General features: G+C 44.8%; 1 protein-coding gene across 4 annotated transcripts in view; it reads left to right on the top strand.

Moving 5' to 3' along the window:
- LOC120945452 (activating transcription factor 7 interacting protein) overlaps positions 1–26,891 on the top strand; it is a 278,332-nt gene that overhangs the window by 123,634 nt on the left and 127,807 nt on the right. For all 4 annotated transcript variants that reach the window (XM_040359610.1, XM_040359612.1, XM_040359608.1 and 1 more), the window contains 3 exons: positions 9,995–10,060; positions 20,609–20,697; positions 25,121–25,206. In XM_040359610.1, the coding sequence (XP_040215544.1) occupies positions 9,995–10,060; positions 20,609–20,697; positions 25,121–25,206 (241 nt within the window). The remainder of the gene's footprint in view (positions 1–9,994; positions 10,061–20,608; positions 20,698–25,120; positions 25,207–26,891) is intronic.

Raw genomic sequence — 26,891 nt, 5'->3', positions numbered from 1 at the left:
GATTGTTCTCAATCATCTAGGAAGACCAGGTGATGTCAATCTCAAAGGTTTTAAATGCCCAGACTCATCTGACTTTGCCCCAACAATCAGCACCATGGGTTGTCTAGAAAACTGAAACTGAAAATAGTTGATGCTCACAAAGCTAGAGAAGGCTATAAGAAAATAGCAATGCGTTTTCAGATGTCAATATCCTCTGTTCGGAGTGTAATTAAGAAATGGCAGTCATCAGGAACAGTGGAAGTTAAAGCAAGATCTGGAAGACAAAGAAAAATATTAGGGATGCGCCGAAATGGAAATTTCAGAAACGAAACCGAAATAAAAAAAAAAATTCAGTCCGAAACCGAAAATTACTTTTCTTTTCCCCCTATTTTTTTTTTTTTTCAATTGTATGTATTACATGATGGGCACAGTGGCTGCGTTGGATGGGCACAGTGGCTGCGTTGGCACAGTGGCTGCGTTGGCACAGTGGCTGCGTTGGCACAGTGGCTGCGTTGGCACAGTGGCTGCGTTGGCACAGTGGCTGCGTTGGCACAGTGGCTGCGTTGGCACAGTGGCTGCGTTGGCACAGTGGCTGCGTTGGCACAGTGGCTGCGTTTGATGGGCACAGTGGCGACCTGTCTTGGGCACAGTGGCTACGTTTGATGGGCACAGTGGCGACCTGTCTTGGGCACAGTGGCTACGTTTGATGGGCACAGTGGCTGCATGTGATGGGCACAGTGGCTGCATGTGATGGGCACAGTGGCTGCACGTGATGGCACAGTGAGGCTGCAATTGGTGTTTTTTTGGTAGTCAGAGAAGGCAAGCATGGCTCAATAACACAAACGTGTTTTTTAAAAAAAACGTTTGTGTGTTATTGAGCCACTGTGAAAAAATGGCAGATAACATTTTTTTTTTATCTGCCATTTTTTCATTAAGAAAGTGCTGGTCAGTATTAAGTTAACCACTCCCCCCCCCCCCCCCCCCAATCCAGCCATTTCGTTTGTTAAAGCGGGGGTTGACCCTATAAAAAAATTCTAACACTACATCCAGCCCAGTTCTGCAAATAAAATTACACTGACCTTCTTTTTTTTTTTTTTTTTTTGCCGTAGATAGCGTTTATCGTTAGAATTCACCGCGGCTTCCGGGTAGGGAATCCCGCGGGAGTGGGCGTTCCTATTGACATTCCAATTGATTGACATGCTAAACGACGGCGCATACAGCGTGTCACGACTTCCCGAAAGAAGCTTGGGTCGGCTCGGTTCTATTCGGCGCCAGTGCGCAGACGCCGAATAGACCCGACCCGAGCTTCTTTTGGGAAGTCGTGACTCGCTGTATGTGCCGTCGTTTAGCATGTCAATAGGAACGCCCGCGGGATTCCCTAAAAAAAAAAAAGGTCTGTGTAATTTTATTTGCAGAACTGGGCTGGATGTAGTGTTAGAATTGTTTTATAGGGTGAACCTAACAGGTTCTGTTCTGCTTACTTTATTAGCAGCACAGCTCCCTCCCTGCCCAGCGCTCCGAGTCCTCCATCGCCTCCGGCTACATTTGTACAAGAACCTGCCATCTCTCCTATACGCAATGGTACCGCCCACAGAGGGCGGTCATTATCGGCAATTTTAAATGTATTTCGGCATGTCCTTCAAATTTCTATTTTCGGCTGATATGCATCAACCACCGATATATCGGTGCATCCCTAAAAAATATCAGACAGAACAGCTCGCAGGATTGTGAGAAAAGCAATTCGAAACCCACGTTTGACTTGACGATCCCTCCAGAAAGATCAGGCAGACACTGGAGTTGTGGTACACTATTCCACTATAAAGAGATACTTGTACAAATGTGGTCTTTATGGAAGAGTCATCAGAAGAAAACCCCTTCTACGTCCTCGCCTCAAAAATCTTTGCAAATTAACATATAGACAAGCCTGATGCATTTTGGAAACAAGTTCTGTGGACTGATGCGGTTAAAATATAACTTTTTGGCCGGAATGAGCAAAGGTACGTTTGGAGAAGAAAGGGCACAGAATTTAATGAAAAGAACCTCTGTCCAACTGTTAAGCATGGGGGTGGGTCAATCATGCTTTGGGGTTGTATTGCAGCCAGTGGCACATTTCACGAGCAGAAGGAAAAATGGATTGAATAAAATTTCTGCAAATTTTGGATGGTAACTTGATGCCATCTGTGAAAAAGCTGAAGTTAAAGATAGGATGGCTTCTACAAATGGATAATGATCCTAAACACACCTCAAAATCCACGGGGAATTGCATGAAGAGGCGTAAACTGAAGGTTTTGCCATGGCCTTCACAATCTCCTGACCTCAACATAATTGAAAATCTATGGATAGACCTTAAAAGAGCAGTGCGTGACAGCCTAGAAATCTCAAAGAACTGGAAGTCTTTTGTAAGGAAAAATGGGCAAAGATACCTCAAACAGGAATTGAAAGACTCTTGGCTGGCTACAAAAAGCGTTTACAAGCTGTGATACTTGCCAAAGGGGGCAGTACAAGATATTAACTCTGCAGGGTGCCCAAACTTTTGCAGACAGCATTTTTTTTGTTTTCTGTAATTTTGAAAGTGTAAATGATGGAAATAAAATCTAACTTTTTTTGACATATTAAGAGTGTCTAATCTGTAATTTGATGCCTTTTTTTTGGAGATTTTTCCATCTTTCCTTGGCTTCGTTATGCACATTAATACAAATTTTTACCTGGGGGTGCCCAAACTTTCGATCCCCACTGTATATGTATTTGTGTGTGTGTGTGTGTGTGTGTGTGTGTGTGTGTGTGTGTGTGTATATATATATATATATATATATATATATATATATATATATATATATACACATACACATACACATACACATACACATACACATACACATACACATATATATATGTGTGTGTGTGTGTGTGTATTATATATATATATATATATATATATATATATATAGTGTGTGTGTGGATGTATATTTATCATGGGTATACCTCAACTATGAGACAAAATGTGGAAACAAATCCAGACAATAACATTGTCTGTCTGATTTGGAAAGAATTTATTTGCAAATTATGGTGGAAAATAAGTATTTGGTCAATATCAAAAGTTCATCGCAATACTTACAGAAAACGTTTGACCTCAAAGGATATATATGTCTTCACAAGGTTGTCATACACTGTTGCTGGTATGTTGGCCCATTCCTCCATGCAGATCTCCTCTAGAGCAGTGATGTTTTGGGGCTGTCGCTGGTCAACATGGACTTTCAACTCCCTCCACAGGTTTTCTATGGGGTTGAGATCTGGAGACTGGCTAGGCCACTCCAGGACCTTGAAATGCTTCTTACAAAGCCACTCAGTTGCCTGGGTGGTGTGTTTGGGATCATTGTCATGCTGAAAGACCTAGCCACGTTTCATCTTCAATGCCCTTTGCTGATAGGCGGTTTGCACTCAAAATCTCATGATACATGACCCCATTCATTCTTTCATATACTCGGATCAGTCGTCCTGTTCCCTTTGCAGAGAAACGGCCACAAAGCATGATGTTGCCACCACCATGCTTCACAGTAGGTATGGTGTTCTTTGGTTGCAACTCTGCATTCTCTCTCCTCCAAACACGACGAGTTGTGTTTTTCTACCAAACAGTTCTACTTTGGTTTCATCTGACCATATGACATTCTCCCAATCCTCTTCTGGTTCATCCAAATGCCCTCTAGCAAACCTCAGACGGGTCCGGACATGTACTGGCTTAAGCAGGGGGACACGTCTTGGCACTGCAGGATCTGAGTCCCTGACAACGTAGTGTGTTACTGATGGTAGCCTTTGTTGCATTGGTCCCAGCTCTCTGCAGGTCATTTACTAGGTCCCCCCACGTTGTTCTTGGATTTTTGCTCACCGTTCTTGTGATCATTTTGACCCCACGGGGTGAGATCTTGCGTGGAGCCCCAGATCGAGGGAGATTCTCAGTGGTCCTGTATGTCTTCCATTTTCTAATTTTTTCTTTCGTTCATGGACGGACACAGCAGCATTGACCTTAGGGTTATGTTTCTCTAGGAGAGACTAGGCAGAAAAAAAAAATACTTCTAGTGTTAAAAGCACTTTTCAGTACAGCACCTCCCCTGGGGGCGTGTCCCCTGGATACATCCCACTCTCTGGAAGCATCCAGCCTCCGTTTTCATCTGCCTAGCATCAGGAGAGCTTGGCCTTTTTCTGGAGTCCATGTGCTCTGGATTTTTTTTTTTTTTTTTTTTTTCAACTGCCGACTGGGTGACAGGCTGAATTTTGAATCCTTGTAGTCGTCCCATGTTCGGCCATCGAGCGTGTGCCGGTCTTTTACTAGGCCGTCCACGACATGCCCCGTTGCTCCAGGGGCGGCCAGTGAACTACATGTTCCAGGGCGCACATATGACCAGTCTCTATGGCTGTGTCAGTGTGCCGGGCCGACAGCCATGCCACAAGCGGACGTTGGTTCTGCCTGGAATGCCTCCAGCTGGTGGTCGCAGGACGGTTAAGTAGTGTCCCCTTGCTTTGGCGGGGTGATTTTGGCTGGTGCATTCCTGGGGAGGTCGGCTGAGGGTCCACCCTGCTTTCCTCTCTCCCTTTCCTCTCCCTCCTTCCCCGTTTCTGGGTGGTGGCTGTGAAGTGGGGGTCCACCTGGGGGTGGTCTGCGACTGCCGAGGGGGGCTGTGCTGCTGGGGGGGTACTGTGTGTTCCTGTACTGGGCTGGTATTTTTTACTGGGTGCTCTGTCTGTGCTGGGCTGTGTGTGTTTCACTGTGCACGTGTATGGCCGCCATTTTGCCGGAGCCACGGCTCTATACATCGGCGGCCATTTTCCTGTAGCCCGCATGCTGTGTTTTGCACGTCGGCGGCCATTTTAGAAATTCTTTGGCCTCTAGTGCCTGAAATAACGGCGCGCACACCGCGGCTTCTCTCTGAGGTGAAAGACACAGCACAGACAGCACTCTTATCAGCGGTACAGCCTGTCCTGCGTGGTGAGTCCCCGGGGGTCCCAGCCAGGAGGGTGACCGGTGGGTCCGTTTTTGGGCCTGCTAACTAAGGTGGCAACTTTTTTTTTTTTTTTTTGTGGTGGACAGCATGGCGTCTGAACCACCAGGGCCCTCATGTGAAGCTTCTTCCCCACTCATGCCAGACTTAACCCTTAGTGCTCCTGTGGCCTCGCTGGATGCTGTGACGGCAGTCCTGGAGGCATTTGTTGCCAGGATGGAAGCGGCTAGTGGCCAGAAGGGGGTAAAAAGCGCCCCCTCCCTGAGCCTGCTTCTGGGGATGAGTTACTGCTTCTGCTTTTGACCACAGTTCTGTCATGTCAGAGGATCCAGACTTAACCCACACGGACAGTGAGGATGATTCTGCTTCAGGGTCAAAGCAGGATAAGGAATTTGTTGTAGCTCTTATCACTGCGGTGCGGGATACTCTAAAACATGAGGATTTGGCGGAGGCATCAGACATCCCTTTTGGGTTCCGCAAGCCACCCCGCACCGCAAAAGTGTTTCCTTGTGTTCCGTATCTGGACGACTTGTTATACAAGGAATGGGATTGGCCGCAGAAAGCTTTTACAGTACCAAAGTATATCGCGGTTCATTACCCACTTTTTTTGGAAATCCTCCCGAAAAGGGTATCTCCTCCGTCAGTGGACCCCCCCCCCCCCTGTGTCCAGGCTTAACAAAGCTACCACGTTGCCTGTGGAAGGGGCCCCTGCCTTAAGGACCCCGCAGACAGGAGAGCTGAGGCCCGCTAGTTATTCACAGTGGTGGGGTCGGCAGTGAGACTGGTTTTGGCCGGGGCTCTGGTGTCACAGACTCTCACCGAACGGGCTAAGTCCCTGGTGCAGGAGCTGGAGGCGCAAAAGGCTTCTGAGACCTGCGTTGACTTGGCTGACCAGTTGGTCCAAGGTCTAAAATTTGTCTGAGTCAGCCCTGGATACGCTTCCCTTGCTTTCCAGGGCCTCCGCGGGGGTACTATGCCGCCTTGTGGGGCTGAAGTGTTGGTCTGCGGATCAGTCCTCTAAGAAGTCCCTGGTGGACTTACCCTTTAAGGGTGAACGGCTTTTGGGGCTTCCCTGGATGACGACATAAAGAATGCCACAGGCGGTAAGAGCACTCTGCTCCCGCAGTGTTGGCAGGGAAAGGAGCCTCGCTGTAGGTAAGGGCCCTCATTTACTACCCCCAAGTGGTCTTTTCGATCGCCAAGTGCGTCAGGAAAACGTTTTCAGGGTGCGAAGACGTCCACTGAAGGACAAAAGCGTACCTGGTACCGCAAGCCCAACAAGCCTGCCTCCGCCTGAAGGTTTACCCCCACCCACAACGCGTGTGGGAGGCCGGCTTCGCAAATTCGAGGCTCGGTGGAGGTCTCTTCTTTCCGACCGTTGGGTTTGCGAAGTAGTTTCCTCAGGGTACAAGATAGAATTTCTCTCTTGTCCACCAAACTGATTTTTTTTTCCCTCCAACCACCGGCTTCCTCCGGGTCGCCTGAAGTATCTGTCAGGGGCTGTCCAGGATCTGCTGGTCAGAGGAGTGATTGTGCAGGTTCCCTCACAGGAAATGCTTTCAGGGGTTTTACTCCAATCTGTAATCCCCAAGAAGGACGGGGTCTGTCCAGTCCTGGACCTCAAGGCCCTCAATTGCTTTGTCAAAGTACAAAAGTTTAGGATGGAGTCGATACGCTCAGTAATAGCAGCGCTCCATCTGGGATTTCCTAGCGTCCCTGGACATCAAGGACGCGTACCTGCACATCCCCATATGTGCAAAACACCAGAGATTTTTGCGTTTTGCGATCGGAGAGAACCACTTTCAATTTGTGGCCCTCCCGTTCAGCCTGGCCTCGGCACCTCAAGTTTTTACCAAGGTGTTCCCCCCCCCCCCCCCGATTCTGGCCCTGCTGTGGCAGCGCGGGATCCCTATCGTGGGATACCTGGACTACCACCTTCTAAGAGCTTCCTCAAGCTCAGAGTTAGAAGAGGATGTGTCCATCACCTGTCAGACCCTCCGGGAATTCGGTTGGCTACTGAATATACAGTCAGTACTAGTACCGTCTCAGCGGCTGGAGTTGGTCCTGGATTCTTCGGAGGCAAAAGTTTTTTTTCCTCCCAGCAGAGAAGCTGCAGACTCTGCAGTGCAGCGGTTGGTGACCCAGAAATGGGTGTAGCTTCGCTTTTGCATGAGTACTGGGTTTGATGGTGGCCTACTTCGAGGCAGTCCCGTATGCCCAATTTCACACTCGAGTGTTACAGAAGGAGATTCTGTCACGATGGAACAAGCTTCCTTCGTCTCTGGATTACCAGATTTGGGTGAGTCGACTGACCAAGTCCTCCCTAGTGTGGTGGCCAACATCTCCGTTACTCAGGAACGGAAAATCGTTCCTGCCGTGTCACTGGACAGTGATCACAACGGATGCCAGCCTCTCCGGCTGGGGGGGCGTCTGGGGTGTCCAGTCAGCCCAGGGGTGTTGGACTCAGGAGAAGTCCCGTCTTCCGATCAATGTACTGGAGCTCCGAGCGATCAAGCTGTGTCTCTCCAAGTGGTCTCTGGGCCTACAAGGCCGACCGGTCAGAATCCAGTTCCACAACGCCACGGCTGTGGCATACGTCAATCATCATGGGGGCACACGAAGCTCGGCTGTGGCGACGGAAGTCGCGCACATCCTCCAGTTGGCCGAAGGCTACGTTCCAGCTCTGTCGGCAGGGTACATTCCCGGGGGTGCTGAATTGGCAAGCCGACTATCTAAGTTGCCAAAAGCTGGACCAAGGGCAATGGTCGCTACACCCGGAGGTGTTTCAGACTCTGTGCCAGAAATGGCGCACTCCAGACGTGGACCTTCTAGTGTCCTGTCTCAATCGGAAGGTGTCATGATTTGTAAACAGATCGAGGGATCCGTGGGCGGACGCGTCAGATGCGCCGTTAGCTCCTTGGGGTCACTACCGCCTGATATACACCTTCCCTCTGCAGTTTCTTCCTCGCCTGCTACGCAGGGTGGAAGCCGAGGGGATACCAACATTCCTGATTGGCCGCGCCGTCCCTGGCGTCTACCCCTGAGAAGACCTGCTGTCACAAGGTCCTATCTTTCACCCTGCTTTACAGTCGCTGGCTTTGACGGCGTGGCTGTCAGGTGTTGAAGGACCAAGGCCTGTCGGGCCCAGTGATTTCTACCATGCTACGGGCACGGAAGTCCACGTCGTGAAAGATTTACCATCATACATGGAGGGCCTACATCTGTGTGTGAAGAGATGAAGTGGCACCCTTGTACATACGTGTTGTCGCAAATTTTGCTGTTTTTACAGCCGGGAGTGGATCAGGCTCTAGCCTTGAGTATGGTGAAGTCAGATCTCGGCTCTAGCTGTCTACTTTCAGCGACCCTTGGCATCGCACTCTTTGGTGCGTACGTTTGTGCAGGGAGTCCGGCATGTGGCCCCTCCTGTGCGTCCTCCGCTACCTCCATGGGACTTGAATTTAGTTCTTTCAGTGCTTCAAAAAGCTCCGTTTGAGGACATTCGGGAGATCCCCTTGTTGACTCTGTCTCAGAAGGTGGTTTTCCTGGTGGCAATTACCTCGGTCAGACGAGTATCTGAACTGGTGGTCTTGTCTTGCAAGGCTCCCTACTTAGTCATCCATAAGGATAAGTTGGTGCTGCGACCGCAGCCATCATTCCTTCCAAAGGTTGTTTCGGGCCTTTCACATTAATGAGGACATTTTTCTTCCATCCTTATGCCCTCAGCTGAAAAACCCAAAGGAGACCACTTTACATTCCTTGGACGTGGTTCGAGCCCTACGGGTATACTTGTCTGCTACAGCTCCGTTTCGGAGGTCGGACTCGCTGTTAGTGTCGGTGACTGGTCCTAAAAAAAGGTCTGGCGGTCTCGTCGGCCACCATTTCTAGATGGATCAGAAAGTCGTGCTTCAGTGCTATGCCCTAAAGGGGCGGGCGCCTCCCTTTCAAGTCACGGCGCATTCGACCAGGGCGATTGGTGCCTCTTGGGCTTTCCGTCATCAAGCGTCTGTCTTACAGATTTGTAAGGCGGCGACCTGGTTGTCAATCCACACCTTCTCAACATTTTATAAGGTGGAGGTGAGTGCATCTTCGGATGCCTCCTTTGGCCGCAAGGTTTTACAGGTGGCAGTTTAAGGTTGAAGTTCCTCTGTTGAGGAACTCTGGTTTGTTTGGGGTGAAGCCTGGTTTGCTGTGTTTTTTTTTTTTTCCCACCCCTCAAAATGTTTGACACTGCTTGGGGACGTCTCTAAGGTCAATGCTGATGTGTCCGTCCATGAACGAAAGAGAAATTAGGATTTTTGTACTCACCGTAAAATCCATTTTTCTGAGTTCATGGACGGACACAGCACCCACCCCTCTTTTGTTTGTACTGCTTGTCTACGAACTGAGGCTGGATGCTTCCAGAGAGTGGGATGTACCCACTAAAAGTGCTGTTTTTTTTTCTGCCTAGTGTCTCCTAGAGAAAAGGTACATAACCCTAAGGTCAATGCTGCTGTGTCCGTCCATGAACTCCGAGAAATGGATTTTACGGTGAGTACAAAAATCCTATTATTGCTCCCACAGTTGATTTCTTCACACCAAGCTGCTTGCCTATTGCAGATTCGGTCTTCCCAGCCTGGTGCAGGTCTACAATTTTGTTTCTGGTGTCCTTCGACAGCTCTTTGGTCTTCACCATAGTGGAGTTTGGAGTGTGACTGTTTGAGGTTGTGGACAGGAGTCTTTTATACTGATAACAAGTTCAAACAGGTGCCATTAATACAGGTGATGAGTGGAGGACAGAGGCGCCTCTTAATGAAGATACAGGTCTGAGACAGAAATCTTGCTTGTTTGTAGGTGACCAAATACTTATTTTACACCATAATTTGCAAATTAATGCTTTCCAAATCAGACAATGTGATTGTCTGTCTGGATTTGTTTCCACGTTTTGTCTCTCATAGTTGAGGTATACCTATGATGACAATTATTTTTTAAGTGGGGGATATATATATATAAAAATCTCCATCCTATATATCTTTCTTCTTTAGGCTAAAATCACACGGCTGACAAAACGCTTTGGAGCTGCTAAAGAAGACCTTAAGAGGAGACCTGAGGTAATTCATATTTCTGAAAATATCCTTTTATGACTTTTCTTTGTTGCATGCAGCATCTAATTACTTATGGAAAAACTGTTTGGATCTAGTTTTTGCTGTGCTTCTCACTCTGCTCTAAAAACATGTAAATTGTGGTTGTCTTAGATCGATCTATGACATTGAGCAGCGATCTACTGGCCACTATATTAAATACACCTGTTCAATTGCTTGTTAACCCAAATTCTTAATCGGCCAATCGCATGGCAGCAAACTCTATGCATTTAGGCATCTAGATGTGCTGAAGACGACTTGCTGAAGTTTAAACCAAGCATCGGGGGGGGGGGGGTTTAAGTGACTTTGAACGTGGCATGGTTGTTGGCGTTAGATGGGCTGGTCTGGGTATTTTAAAAACTGGCAATCTACTGGGATTTTCACGCACAGCCATCTATAGGGTTTACAGAGAATGTCCGAAAAGGGAAAATATCCAGTGAGTGGCAGTTGTGTGGACAAAATGCCTTGATGTCAGAGGAGAGTGGGCACACTGGCAACAGTAACTCAAATAACCACTCGTCGCAACCAAGGTATTCAGAATACCATCTCTCAAAGCACAACACATCGAACCTTGAAGCAGATGGGTTACAGCAGCAGAAGACCGCAACGGGTGCCACTCCTGTCAACTAAGAACAGGAAACTGAGGCTACAATTCACACAGGTTCACCAAAATTGGACAATAGAAGATTGAAAAAATGTTGCCCGGTCTGATGAGTCTCGATTTCAGCTGGTAGGGTTAAAATTTGGTGTCAAACATGAAAGCAATGGATCCATCCTGCCTTTTGTCAACGGTTCAGGCTGGTGGTGTAATGGTGTAGGGGATATTTTCTTGGCACACTTTGGGCCCCTTTAAAGCCAATTAAGCATTGTTTGTTTAAATGCCACGGCCTACCTGAGTATTGTTGTCCATCCCTTTATGACTACAGTGTATCTATCTTCTGATGGCTGGCTACTTCCAGCAGGATTATGCAGCATGACACAAAGCTCAAATCATCTCAAACTGGTTTCTCAAACGTGACAATGAGTTCACAAAACTCCAATGGCCTCCACAGTCACCTGGTGCCAATCCAATAGAGCACCTTTGGGATGTGGTGGACCAGGAGATTTGCATCATGAATATGTGCAGCCGACACATCTGCAGCAACTGCGTGATTCTATCATGTCAATAGGGACCAAAATCTCTAAAGGTGGTTTCCAACACCTAGTTGAATCTACGCCACGAAGAATTAAGGGGTTCAAACCCAATGCTAGCAAGGTGTATCTAATAAAGTGGTGTGTGTGTTTGACTAATTCTTTGCGTTTTGACTAAATAATGAATCTGAGGCCCCCAGACATTCTTTCTGGATGAAAAATATACACCTAGATCCAGATTGTAGATGAGACACTTTCCTGAAAAATTTACTTTGGCTATGCAGTGCAAAGCAACAGGTTCACCTTAATGCAGGCCTCCACAAAGGCACATACTTTCTCTTTAGCTGCTAGGAAGGAAAGCTCTCTGTGAGCAAAGTCATTAGAGTGGAAGCTTACGAAGAGCTATGGACTCCTGTGCAAAAGGTGCTGATTTGGCCCAGCCCTGTCACATGGAGTGAGTCCCGTGCTTTCCAAATCTGAAAGTGATGGGTGATTTCTACTTGTTTACTAACCTGCCAGATTTATGTTTCTGGGGAGTGAAGGCAAGTAGACACATTAATATGATGGCTGGAGTAAAGCAAACAAGTTGCCTTTGCAAATTAGTATGATTTAACTTTTTCACAAGTTTGTGATAAATTCTAAATTTACATTTTGAGTTGATTTACTAAAAAGAGTAGAAGTTAAAGCATTTTCCCTTTAAACATGTAAAAATAAATGTTTTGCACTGGGTTACTAATACTCTGCAGCAGCATTGCAAGCCCATGAGATTGACCCATTTCCAGCAGTAAAATGAGACCTGCCAAAGAATCTGCGTTTTAAAACTGTGCTGCCACTTGAGTGGAGTGGGCTCTGGAGTATAGGCTGCACACAGCATCAGTCCTGCCATGTTTTGGGACTGCGCACCGCTGCCCCAAATCTGTTGCACACTGGGGTTGATTTACTAAAACTGGTGAGTGTGAAATGTGGTGCAGTTCTGCATAGAAACCAATCGGCTTCCAGGTTTTATTGTCAAACCCTAATTAAGCAAAGAAAAACAAAAAAACTGTGCTACAACACAAACACCAAGGCAGCAGCTATCGTGTGAAGTACACAAATAAACATAAAAAACAAAAAGCCGCGCCAAGAAATGGTTAAACAAGTCCACTACTGAAGATGGAAGTAATAACAATGGAAAAAGTCTATGAGCTCTTATGCAGAGACCAAAGGTGCACTTGGTAGTACAAGGACACAAGTTCCATATAATGTGACACAATGATGTAACGATGGATGTAAATTCCTCCAACACCCGGTGACATGCATGCAGTATGTGAAATTCCTCCACCTGGAAATAAAAGCCTCTTACCAGAAGGTAAGGAATCAAAGCGGATGGCTATAACCCAGCCTCGGCCTTTAATTTCTCCAGGGATCCCAGAACAGGAGTCCGCAGCGTCACAATCGATAGATCACAGTTGCTCCATTGGAGGGAGTGTATAAAAAGAGGACGCATATAGCGTAATACAGTACAATAACCAAATGTATTAAAAAGTAGTCTACTTACAGCAGCAATGAATAAAAACAGCCAATGTATTTGAAAGTTGAAAAAGCCGGCTGGCAAACAGGAGCCCTTCCTCCCGAGCGTGGTGACGTCACTGACGCAGCCTCCCAGACGCGTTTCGTCACAAGCTGACGTTATCAATGGGGGTGGGGCTCTCGACAGTGAGGCACCATTAAATAGCCACCGCTCGTTACGAGAGGCAGCCTAGTTGATGTAGACCGCGCCATCTTAAGTAAGGTTACATGCCCACTCTTTATGAAAGGCAGCCCAGTGGATGTAGACAGCGCCATCTTAGGTGAGGTTACATGCCCATACCAAGGAGCGCGGCGCCACGCAACCAGGACGATGTAACTACAACATTATACATTTATAAAAATGAATTTGTTACACTCATTTTCTCCTGCCCCCTGTAACGGGCTCATTAGAAAATGTAACAAACGAGATAAAAATACAAATAACATATATCCTCGGATAGAAACTCGAACGTGGGGCGGAGTTCTCCCTGGCACTGGACTCCTCCCTCCCCTAAGCCTTCTATACTCTAATTAACCGAGGTAAGTATAGGTCATCTAAAAAAACTTTCATTGAAAGTGTACCCATCCTACAGGAAATCAGAACGAGGATTAAGTAATACAAATGTTAATGAGAGGTAATAAACCTCTATAACCTAATAGTTTCAAAAACGCTCCAAAACACATAAAGGTATGGATGTTATAATTAAATAAGGCATCCCAAAAAGGAATTTAATTTATTCTGTGATTTGATACCAGATATAACCTCATAAAAGGTCATGTCAATTAGTGTCTCCATAAACTGGAGTGCTGTGCATAGAGAACCAGTGTGACCCTCCCTGGAACTCAAAAACTAAAATCCAAAAAATTATTGACTAAATGTGATCATTAGAGTATGATATGCAAATAGAACTTTGGGTAATCTAAACCTCAATAAACATAATAATAGTGATATTAGTGAAAACATTTTTAATTTTTGACCTTAAGGGTCATTCTAACATAAGTAAATAGCAAAATTCATAATTTAAATGTATTTAACCCTTCCCCTGCCTAAACAACTATTTTATGTCCAATTTTCCTCTTATATGATAAAGACCAAAAATGTGCATAAATATGAAAAAAAAAAATGTGAAAAAAATTTCTAAAATTCTTATTTATAGAAAAATTCTTTTTCCACTTCCAAGAGTGCCTTTCATAAAGAATACATAATTATGCATTGTTAATAAAAGCATTAACATCCGTGTCAATGTTTAAACCAAACGGAGTGTATGATTTTAATCAGTGTATCCAGCCCATCTCCATTTGGGATATATCCCTCACTAGGTTACTCCCCCTCCAGTGGGGTTTGAATTTATCGATCCCTAGGAATAAGGTGTTAGAAGGGTCTCGGTTGTGTTTGAGTCTATAATGGTTGGATACTGAATGGTCCTTGAAACCTCCCAATATATTGGTGATATGCTCGTTTACTCTTATTTGAAAGGACCTCTTGGTCCGGCCTACATATTGTAGGCCACACGGGCATTGGACCAAGTAAACCACCCCCGTAGATACACAAGTTATGCATGGAACAATTTTGAATTCTTTGTTAGTAACCGTGGAAGTGAATGATGTAACACACCTCCTAGTATTGGTAGTCAAAGAGCAGACTCTACATCTTTTACATTTGTAATACCCCTTGAGCTGGTCGAAGAAACCTCTGCTCCCAGTCGGGGGGTCTACCACATTAAGTGAAATTTTATTCCTCAGGGACTGAACTCCCCTAAAAATTACTTTAGGCCTATCTGGCAAAATACCTTTCAGTATAGGATCGTTAGTTGCAATATGCCAATGTTTCCGAATCAAATGGGAAACAGACCGATGTTGGACAGAGTAATTTGTAATGAAGGGTGTACAATTCAAAAAATCGGCAACCTCATCTTTTTTCTTGTCTACCAACAAGTCTTTCCTATCTATAGCAAGAACTTGATCCAGGGTTCCCTCTAGCTCTTCCTGAGTGTAACCCTTCTCTAGGAAGCGGTCAGTCAAAACTCTAGCTTGAACGGAAAAGTCCTGTGGATCAGTACAATTACGTCTCAGCCTTAGGTACTGGCTTTTGGGAACACCTTTAATCCAAGGGGCATGATGACAACTGTAAGTTGGAATGAAGGCGTTACGATCTGTGTCCTTAAAAAAAGTGTACGTGACAAAACTGCCTGCCTTAATTCCAATATTTAAATCCAAATAATGGACACTGGTCTGGCTTGCCTCATATTTTAGCTCCATTCCTCTCTGGCTCCCCCATGGCTACACCGGTAACCTGTTTGTAAAACTTGTTTTCAAACCAAAAATAATCGGAATCGGCAGCAAATTTTAATAATGCCATAATGTAGTCCACCTGTATGATCGGTAACCCTGAATCTCTTGCAAGGAAATGCTGGACTGCTTCCAGTCCCAATGTGTGGGGAATAATGGTATAAAGGGACTTGACGTCAATGGTAACCATCCACATATCTGCAGTAGGTGGAATACCAGATAAAACATTCATAATATGTTTCGAATCCCTAACATAAGAAGGAATTTTTCTAACCAGAGGCTGTAAATAAAAATCAATATATTCGGAAACATTGGCATATTGCAACTAACGATCCTATACTGAAAGGTATTTTGCCAGATAGGCCTAAAGTAATTTTTAGGGGAGTTCAGTCCCTGAGGAATAAAATTTCACTTAATGTGGTAGACTCCCCGACTGGGAGCAGAGGTTTCTTCGACCAGCTCAAGGGGTATTACAAATGTAAAAGATGTAGAGTCTGCTCTTTGACTACCAATACTAGGTGTGTTACATCGTTCACTTCCACGGTTACTAACAAAGAATTCAAAATTGTTCCATGCATAACTTGTGTATCTACGGGGGTGGTTTACTTGGTCCAATGCCCGTGTGGCCTACAATATGTAGGCCGGACCAAGAGGTCCTTTCAAATAAGAGTAAACGAGCATATCACCAATATATTGGGAGGTTTCAAGGATCATTCAGTATCCAACCATTATAGACTCAAACACAACCGAGACCCTTCTAACACCTTATTCCTAGGGATCGATAAATTCAAACCCCACTGGAGGGGGAGTAACCTAGTGAGGGATATATCCCAAATGGAGATGGGCTGGATACACTGATTAAAATCATACACTCCGTTTGGTTTAAACATTGACACGGATGTTAATGCTTTTATTAACAATGCATAATTATGTATTCTTTATGAAAGGCACTCTTGGAAGTGGAAAAAGAATTTTTCTATAAATAAGAATTTTAGAAATTTTTTTCACATTTTTTTTTTCATATTTATGCACATTTTTGGTCTTTATCATATAAGAGGAAAATTGGACATAAAATAGTTGTTTAGGCAGGGGAAGGGTTAAATACATTTAAATTATGAATTTTGCTATTTACTTATGTTAGAATGACCCTTAAGGTCAAAAATTTAAAAAAAATTCACTACTAAGTAATTTCTTACACTAATATCATTATTATTAATTATGTTTATTGAGGTTTAGATTACCCAAAGTTCTATTTGCATATCATACTCTAATAATCACATTTAGTCAATAATTTTTTGGATTTTAGTTTTTGAGTTCCAGGGAGGGTCACACTGGTTCTCTATGCACATCACTCCAGTTTATGGAGACACTAATTGACATGACCTTTTATGAGGTTATATCTGGTATCAAATCACAGAATAAATTAAATTCCTTTTTGGGATGCCTTATTTAATTATAACATCCATACCTTTATGTGTTTTGGAGCGTTTTTGAAACTCTATTAGGTTATAGAGGTTTATTACCTCTCATTAACATTTGTATTACTTAATCCTCGTTCTGATTTCCTGTAGGATGGGTACACTTTCAATGAAAGTTTTTTTTAGATGACCTATACTTACCTCGGTTAATTAGAGTATAGAAGGCTTAGGGGAGGGAGGAGTCCAGTGCCAGGGAGAACTCCGCCCCACGTTCGAGTTTCTATCCGAGGATATATTTTATTTGTATTTTTATCTCGTTTGTTACATTTTCTAATGAGCCCGTTACAGGGGGCAGGAGAAAATGAGTGTAACAAATTCATTTTTATAAATGTATAATGTTGTAGTTACATCGTCCTGGTTGCGTGGCGCCGCGCTCCTTGGTATGGGCATGTAACCTCACCTAAGATGGCGCTGTCTACATCCACTGGGCTGCCTTTCATAAAGAGTGGGCATGTAACCTTACTTAAGATGGCGCGGTCTACATCAACTGGGCTGCCTCTCGTAACGAGCGGTGGCTATTTAATGGTGCCTCACTGTCGAGAGCCCCACCCCCATTGATAACGTCAGCTTGTGACGAAACGCGTCTGGGAGGCTGCGTCAGTGACGTCACCATGCTCGGGAGGAAGGGCTCCTGTTTGCCGGCCGGCTTTTTCAACTTTCAAATACATTGGCTGTTTTTATTCATTGCTGCTGTAAGTAGACTACTTTTTAATAAATTTGGTTATTGTACTGTATTACGCTATATGCGTCCTCTTTTTTTATACACTCCCTCCAATGGAGCAACTGTGATCTATCGATTGTGACGCTGCGGACTCCTGTTCTGGGATCCCTGGAGAAATTAAAGGCCGAGGCTGGGTTATAGCCATCCGCTTTGATTCCTTACCTTCTGGTAAGAGGCTTTGATTTCCAGGTGGAGGAATTTCACATACTGCATGCATGTCACCGGGTGTTGGAGGAATTTACATCCATCGTTACATCATTGTGTCACATTATATGGAACTTGTGTCCTTGTACTGCCAAGTGCACCTTTGGTCTCTGCATAAGAGCTCATAGACTTTCCATTGTTATTACTTCCATCTTCAGTAGTGGACTTGTTTAACCATTTCTTGGCGCGGCTTTTTGTTTTTTATGTTTATCCTAATTAAACAAGCTGAAGTTAGAAGCTGAATGGCCACCATGCACAGCTGCACCAGATGTTGCACTCCAGTTTTAGTAAATCCACCCCACTAACCGACAAATGCTTCATGGTAGATATAGCCCTGTGGATATCTTGTGAATTTATGTGTTTCATGGAATACAAGTTTAAGTAAAGGGTGTGTCTTAATTGTATAGGACTGAGGGCCGGATATTCATAGACCCTGGTTTTATAGGCTGCTACTTTCTGGTAAATGAACACTACCAAATCTTTGCTGGGCATTTTCCCCTGGACTTTCCCCCTATAACCCTGCCTTACTTATTTTTTATTTTGGGGGGGGGGGGGGGGGGGGTTACTAGTGTCCTTCGGTGATGTACCGCTTCTCCCCTACAAAGAAATCATTCTGCTTACCTAGTTTATGCTTTTGCTTGGGATTCTTTAGTAAACGTTTTACTGGTTTCTAATACAACAATAGAAGCGGTACTTTGGGAGCTGTACCAGGACCCCACATTGTGGAGATCGCCTGCAATGTTGCTTCATGCACTGGATCCTGCTTTGAAGCTACCTCTGCATTCGGTGCAATGTGTAGTTAGCCGCAGGGCGCTATACAGGGTCACTGTACATCTCCTATAAGCACACAGACCCCGAAGACCCCTCTGCGGCTATGCCCACCGTGACTGGGGCCCTAAATAGGGACCAACGACATGGGCAGGTAAAACCAGGTTTACATTGTATGTCCATTGTATCTCATTTATTGTGGTTTCCCTGAATAGCATGTGTTTTTGTGTTTAAAACTTCAAAGTTACCAAGTGTTGTGGTGTTGGAATGTTATCCAGATATATAAAAAAAAAAAATCTATCTTTGTGGCAAAAATTCCACCATTCAGAGCTTGGTCTCAGGTGGATGCCTAGGTGTTACATCACACTATTGGGACCACTTCAATTTAGAGCTCTTTATAAGGGACTTTTATCGCCCTTTTGCCACAAGAACTTGGCTACAGGATGATTAAAACCTGGGTTGCTGTTAAGGGGTAGACCGATATATCGGCCGATATTTGGCCATTTTTGATAGGCATCGGCCGATATTTTACACTGACCGCTGTTCCTCCTCCCTTCTCCACACTCGGCGGCTCTGGCAGCATTGAGCACGGCGCTGAGTGTGAAACTGACAAGTAACAGAGGAGAGAGAGAGGAGCCGTCGATGTTGGGGGGGGGGGGGGGGGGGGGGGGGGGGGGTCAGGACCCAGCAGCTATTACACCAGCCAATGGGATGGTATCTGGGCGGGCCGCTACATGTATGTGGCCACGTCCCCTTTCTAAAGCAGCCCAATCATTGGCTGGTGTAATTTAGCTGCTGGGTCCCGCCCACCCCCGAAATCAAGCGGATAGCTTCTCTCTCTCTCTCCTCTCTCTCTCTCTCCTCTCTCTCTCCTCTCTCTCTCTCTCTCTCTCTCTCTCTCTCTCTCTCTCTCTCTCTCTCTCTCTCTCTCTCTCTCTCTCTCTCTCTCTCTCTCTCTCTCTCTCTCTCTCTCTCTCTCTCTCTCTCTCTCTCTCTCCTCCTGTTGGCTTCACACAGTTACACTCGGCTTAGTATGAAACCTGCCGGGACCACCACAAATCGGTGCCACCAGCCAGTGTCACCCGCCACTGCCAACCAGTTCCAATTGCCAGTGCCATCTGTACCGAGGACAAGTGTGTGCTAGAGTGACAGGAGTAGGCAGGAAGGAGTGGAGTGGGTGAAGTTGGCGTGTGTGGTGGTATTTTTTTTTTTTTATTGGCCTAAAATTTCGGCACGAAAATCGGCATCTGTTATCGGCTTCCCCAATTTCTAAATATCGGCATCAGCCAGAGAAAAACCCATATCGGTCTACCTCTGGTTGCTGTGTACACCTTCAAGGATACCCTTGCACAATTTCAGCACCCTACTCTGAGTACTCCACAGGGGAATACCCTAACTGGGGAAAACCAGGTGCACAGGAACTGCGGCAAAAGTTAATTACATTAGCTGAGCGAGGGAGAGAAACTGGGGGAGAAGAGAAACCTTGGAATACTAGTCCATTCCAGTGTGCAAAGGTGTATTTGCTCTGGAAATATAAATCACTACTAATGTTGGGTGTCCTACTGTGTGTGTGTGTGTGTGTGTGTGTGTGTGTGTTGCTGCGATATATAAAACTTTTACTTTTTTTTAGACTGGGGTGCCTTGAGATTGCATAATTTCAAAGGTTCAGACACACTGATCTATGGAATAAAACGCCTCCCAGCACTCTTGCATGCCCACTCCAGAAGATTACTGGGTGTTTCTTGTGCATTCTGACATCCAGCCCCTGTTGCCCAGCTTTGCAAGGCTGCCAATTTGTATGCGGTCCATACTTTCTCCCAAGTTCTAACCAGGTATATGTCCAAGCTTCTGTAATGTAGCTGCTTTTGACTGCAAGGTTCTTACAGCAGCACTCTGAATTGGGTCCATTGACCCTTTTGTCAGGCCTGTTGGCACAGTTTCATTTGCCGCCTTGGAGGCATTTTGACTGTAAATTTTGCATCTTGGAGAACACATGTCTGTCTGTTTCCGCATTACTTGCTTAAAAAAAGTAGGTTTCAATGAGTGGGGCAGGGTTATGGGGTACACCCAATTAGTATGTTCAGCAAAGCTTTGCCTGTGATCACTCACTTGAAGGTAGCAGCCTTTAAACCAGGATCTATGCATATGTAGCTTGTGTCCTATCCTGTATTTTAAGATATGGACTTCACAAGTAAGTTTGTACATTTTTACATGAGGGGGGGGGGGAGAGATTAATGAAAATATGGGCATGTAATATAGCAACAAAAGTGTCACATGGAGAAAATGAAGAATAAATGCAGCCGTCATATTTTCTATACCTGGAATATTTTGGTTAACTGGCCAGTATTTAATAAAACATTTCTTGCATATCAAATACAGCAAACCACAGTTAACCAGACTGCATCACCAGGAAAGTCTGCAGTAATGGATTTAACTTCAAGCTCTAACTCCAATACAGTAGGTTACAGGTAAGCTGGATTAAACAACTGATTGCTTTAAAGTGGTATTTAAGTGTGTGTGTGTGTGTGTGTGATTATATATATATATATATATTTTCACTCTATCTAATAAACATGTCATACGTGCCTACTCTGTGCAATGGTTTTGCAAAGAGCAGCTCTGATCCTCCTCTTCTAAGGTCCCCTGCTGCTGCTCCTGGTTCCTCCTCTGTGGTGTGTACCCCTATAAAAAAACTTTTATGGGGGTACTCGTACGCTCTTTATACCAAGCCCTGCTGCTCTATTCTGCTCTTGCTCCCTTTTCACAAGATTTAATTGATAGCAGCAGAAGTCAATGGTTCCCGCTGATATCAATCTGCCCTGTGTGGAGGAGAGCGCTGCTGCTCTTGGGCACAGGATCAAGATCACTCGTTCAATGTAATGTAATTTTTTTTTACTTTCTGCTGTAAAACTCATCCAATTAAAAAAAATGTAAAAAAAATCCCAATGCATGTAGTTTGATTGGCTTGTGCAAAAGTTATTGCGTCTACAAACTATGGGGTATTTTTATGGCATTATTTTTAATTTCATTGTACTGGTAATGGCAGCGATCTTCTCTTTTATTTTTAGAGATATAGATGGCAGGACTGCAACATTGCACGACAGACAATTCGGACACCAATTACCACTGGCAGGGAAAGGGTAAACATCAGGGGCGATCAAAGGGTTTAGTGTCAGTAGGGGGTGCTTGTTAATACTGTGGGGGATTGTCTGACTGGATGAAGACTGAGAACAGTGTTTCTGCTTGTCGAACACAAGATCTTTAGCTTCCCGGTCAAAACGGCAAACTTCCTTGTTTACATAGGCAGATCGCCGTTCTGCCTCGCTCAAACGATTGTAGGTGGCCGGTTGACAGATTCCGACAGACCCGCTGAATACCTACCCCTCTGTCCAATCAGTGCATGCCCCCAGTGTCTATTGCACAAAATGACTTGCAAGTACGTCATTTTGCGCAAATGAGCTGACCTGCCACAGTACATCTGCGGTCGGCAAGTGGTTAACTCACAATTGCGTGGTCATGCAACGCTGTACCCAAATAAGATTTGACTTGCCCACAAATGTTTTTAATTTCCCAATAAGCGTATATTGATTGGTTTTTCCCAAAAGTTATGTCTACAAACTATGGTGTGTGTGTACACTATTTTTTACCCATGCAACTTATAGTGGAACTGCAATATTGCAGTGGATATTCTGACACTTGACACTTTGTGGGAACCAGTAACACAACTTCAGGGATTAGTGCTAAAAATATGCACTGACACTGGCTGGGAAAGATTAAACATCTAGGGCGCTCAGAAAATTAACTGTGTGCCTAGCCATTTTTTTTTTTTTTTTTTTTTGTGGTACTGTACGTGCTGCTTTTAACTAATGCCCCATACACACGATCGGAAATTTGGACAGCAAAAGCCCGATGTGAGCTTTTGAAAGGAAATTCCGATTGTGTATGCTCCATCTGAATTTCCGCCAGCAAAAGATGGAGAGCTGGTTCTCAAATTTTCCGACGGGAAAAATTCCTATTGGAAAATACGATCGTCTGTAGAAATTCTGACGTGCAAAATTCGAAGCATGCTCGGAAACAATTCGACACGTGCTCGGAAGCATTGAACTTTATTTTCTCGGCTTGTCGTAGTGTTCATCACGCGTTCTTGACGGTCGAAAGTTCACAGAACTTGTGTGACCATGTGTATGCAAGCCAAGCTTGAGTGGAATGCCGTCGGAAAAACCATCTAAGGTTTTTCCAATGGAAAATCCGATCGTGTGTATGGGGCATAAGGGAAGTGATGGCTTTTAAAATTCATGACTTTCCCCATCGGAACAGAACGGTGCTAGACCTTAGAGCGAAGATCTGTTCTGTCTCTGCCCAATGATCGCCGGGTGCCGGCATTGTCTGGCACCCACAGATCGGCTTTTGCTGTGAGTAGTGCGTGCGCGTCCTCGCCCCTAGGTGCAAGTAAAGAATCGCGTTTATATTTGTGATTCTGCGCAGGAGGGCCACCCTGTAGCAGTATATATTCTCTATGGGGCGGTCCGGAAGTGGTTAATACCCTATGTGCCTTCTGTACCATGTACTTTCTTGTGTGAAATCCCTGGTGTTCCTGCCCATCCTTTTTGATTTCCTAAAATTACCTTTTGCCGCCCAAGGACATTCCTAGATGTCCTTGAGTTGCAGTGGTTATACCAGGATGATGCCAGCAACCTTTTGTAGTGGTTATTCCTGCGATGATGCCTGCAAACTTTTTTTTTTTTCTGTTAAAGCGATCCAGTGGCTCCCCTTCTGCTGCTTTCCCGGGCTCGTCGTCCCACTGGGGAACCTGGGATTGCAGCCAGTGGTTAAACTGGCTGACCTTTTGAGATGATCATGGACCAGAATGTCCCCAATCATTACTATGGTCTAAGAAACCAGAAGTGACTAGTATTTTGTCAGTTTTGGGTGTACTGGCTAGTGGCCAATTAGTCTGATCGACTGTTTTGGAGACCCCTCCATAAAGAAAACCTGTCACAGCCCATGCTCTCAAAAGGGATGTTTATCATGCTTTGTGATAGTAATAAAGATCAAAAATAAAAGTGTAAATTTTTTACTTAAATTTAAAAAAAAAAAAAAACGATCCTGTCCCCACGTGCAAAGGCGAACATCTTGTAAGCATATGTTAATGGTGTTCGCGCCACACGTGAGGTATCAACGAGAGCATTATAGCGAGACCAATAATTCTAGCACCACACTTCCTGTGTAACTCTAAATTGGTAACCTGTTAAGGGCTTTCAAAGTGTTGCCTATGGAGATTAAGTACCATACTTTGGCACTGTTCCACAGGGCATTCGCAATTTTAGAGTGTGACATGTGTGGTATCTATTTACACAGCGTGACATCTTTTATATTTTACTAAACAATTGGCTATTGTGCTTTTGGACATTAAAACTCATTACATTTTTTCCCCCAAATTTTGTTTGAAAAACTGTTACACAAATATTGGGTGATATAAAACATTGCAAAACACCCACTATTTTGTTCTCTATGGCCTTCTGTTGTAAAAAATAATTTTTTGTTGTTGTTTTTTTTCTTTAAATGCCCCTGCCTATAAACAACCTACCTATAAACACCTTTGTGCACAGCCACTTGGGCAAACATGCAGAGGGGCATTTCTAGGCAAAAAAAAGCTGACATCCCTAGAAGCAGCAGAAAAACTTCCAGTGTGCATGCGCCTTAAGCCAAATTAGGTTCACATTATCCAATTTATTCTAATGTACGTCTTTGACCGCCTTAGGCAAACATTGCCTGCAAATACTGTTTTTTACATGTTCTTTGGGTTTCCCCGACGTTGGGCATATCACATCAATGTGCATGCATACATCCCTGCGTTTAGGGGGCACAGAGGCACGTAGTGTTGCAATCTAACAGGTGTATGTGGTGCCACCTTGTGGTGGTTGCTATTTAAAACCATACCTTATTTGGCTTTATTATAGTGACGGCTTTACAGGAAATCAAAGGGATATGAGTCGGTTTAATTTGTTTCGAGTCCTAGTTCCCTCTATGAATACAATAGCGCAGCAGGGGAGACTGCAGCACAAATATTTCATATGCTGCTGATCAGTCATTGGTTTGTCTTTTCTGGGTTAAAAGGAAAAAAAAAAACTTGCCGTGCGTACCACGCTTAAGACCTTAAAGTGCTTGTTGACCCCAAAAAAATGATTTCCTGGTCCCTTAAAGCAGATTAAACAGCAGTGCCTGTGCTGTGTAATCTTCCCCCATCTAAACTGTAAAAAAAAAAAAAAAACTGCCTGAACCTGCCACTTCTTGTATCTCCTTCTCTGTACTGACCACCATGGTCAGAGTGCGCCTGCTCTCGGCTCTCCTCTTCCCCCTCCTGTCTGCCTGCCATCTGTCTCTGCCCCCTCCCCCACTGCTGCTATTCGTAAAAAAAAAAAATTCTAAATGGCAGACCCTCTCATAGCCTGGCATAGCACACACTGCATTAATCTTTTATCAAAACGAGCATTGTAAAATACTAATTTAGCAAGATCTTCAGGCCGGTCATGTGACTCTCGGCCGGTGTCGAGGGCTACTGCAGAAGAGGCTGAGCGTCCATGTGATCTCCCCGGGCTGACGGAGTGAGATCTTGGCCCCTCCTGCAGATGCCATATATTGAATGTTTACAGTCAGCCTTAAGAGCGTTCTAAATAGGCATTTAAAATACTTTTATTTTTTTTTAATAAAAGACTATTGCCGTGTGCTATGCCAGGCTCTAATAGAGGGTCTGGCAGTGTTTGTGTTCTATGGGTTAACATCAAGAGTTATTTTTCCTCAGTTAAAATATTTTTATTTCCCCAGATAGTGTTTTTAAGCTTTTAAGTTTTGTTTGACCGATAGACTTAAATGATTTCCTTTGTTCTGTAGGAGTGCAGGCACTGTGAGACAAATGTTAGAATCAAAACGAAGTGTGGGAGAAACAACTTCAGCAAATTTGCAGATGTCCACTGCTGGTAAGACATTAATACAAACTTGCTTGGTGACGACTGACTATTTATCACCCATTGGTGGACACAGGAATTCTATTACAGTTGAGTTATTCTGCACCTACAGAAGTTTGAGTCACCTTTCAGTGCTCAAAGGGATTGGACACCTTTTCTTAAGCTACTTGTAACTTTGACTTAAATCAAGATTTATTTTCTACACTGCTGAAGTAGGTTTTTGTTATGGGGTGTGTGGTTTGATGACTATTCATTGCGCTTTAAGAACTAAAGGCAAAACTTTTTTACATTTTAAATAAGAGTAAAGGATGGTTATAACCTCTGTAGCTTTTCTCCTTCCCCCCCCCCCCCCCCCCCCCCCCATCTGTTGAGATATTCCTTTTACGGTACTTTCAGTACAAATGGAGAGGGTGAATCTCCCAAATGGGGACACAGACTACAGTAAAAACTTGAACTGTGTTCAAATCCTTCTCCACTTTATCCAAAAGTATAAAAATAAATTGCCCTCAGTTATACCTTAGGCAGCTCTCTACATGACAACTATCGTGATTGGCAGCACCTCAGTACTGGCTTTGAAGCCTTACCCCACTGGACAAGTGCAGGGTTAGACTGGGGGCACCGACTGGTCTCCCTGTTTGCTTTCCAGTCCTGAGTGTACTGGAAATTTAACCACTGAGGGCTGTACAGGTCCAGTGCCGTGGCACAGCAATAGGAGTTACATAGTTTATAAGGTTGCATAAAGAAATAGGCCCATCCAGTTTGACCTGTTTGGGTATGTGTATGCATTTGTCTCTAACACTTGCCATTTCCCTGTATACTGGCTACACTAAGATGCCTATTTTAAAAAAAAATTCTCGATCGTCCATGGACGGACACAGCTTCCTTATACTCTTGACTGTAGGGTTATGTTCCATCTATTAGGAGAGGACTAGGCAGACATGTTAATGGTTAAAACCTGTAAACTTTAACAAAGCTGAAATGGCCCCGCCCAGGGGGCGGTCCCTCACACTGACCCCTCGCACTGCACTAAGCAGCTCAGTTTTTTTTCTCTCTGCCTAATAGAGAAGGACCTGGCTCCCTTTTGGGCCAATGGTCCTGAAGAACTTTTATTTTTAGAGATTCATTTTATTTTTATTTTTTTTGATCCTGAGATCTTCTATCAACTGCCGGCTGGGTGACAGGCTGGATAATATAAATCCTTGTATTCCCTACAAGCATACTTTGTATGGGTAAGCAGGCCTTAGCTACGCGCTGGGTCGGGCCACGGCATACCCCATTGCTCCAGGGGTGGCCGGCGAGCTTTTTTTTGCTTCGGGGCACACATATGACCAGGCTGCTAGCTGTCTGTGTCGCAGTGGGCCGTGGCTGACAGCTACTTCGTTCTGCGCGGAAGTCGGTCTGTCAGGGACAGGTAAGTACTTTTCCTCCTGCCTTGGCAGGATGGAACAGCTGGGCTTTCCTGGGGGGGTCGACTAGGGGGTCTCGTGTCCTCCCTTTACTCTACTCCCATCCCTTCCCTCCTCCACCATACATGGGCCTGCTGTGACTGACCTTGGATGTACCTGAGGTTGCTTTTCCTATCCTGGCTGGGGGCTGCGGGGTGTTCTGAGCCTGCGCTCTGTGTGGGTGGTCTGCCATGGGGGGTCCTCTGCTCTGGGGCCACTTTTTTTTTTTCCACCTCTGTGTCCCTCTGCAGC

The sequence above is a fragment of the Rana temporaria genome, chromosome 7, assembly GCF_905171775.1.
Source record: "Rana temporaria chromosome 7, aRanTem1.1, whole genome shotgun sequence".
NCBI lineage: Eukaryota > Metazoa > Chordata > Amphibia > Anura > Ranidae > Rana > Rana temporaria.
This window is presented reverse-complemented; position numbering and strand designations above follow the sequence as displayed.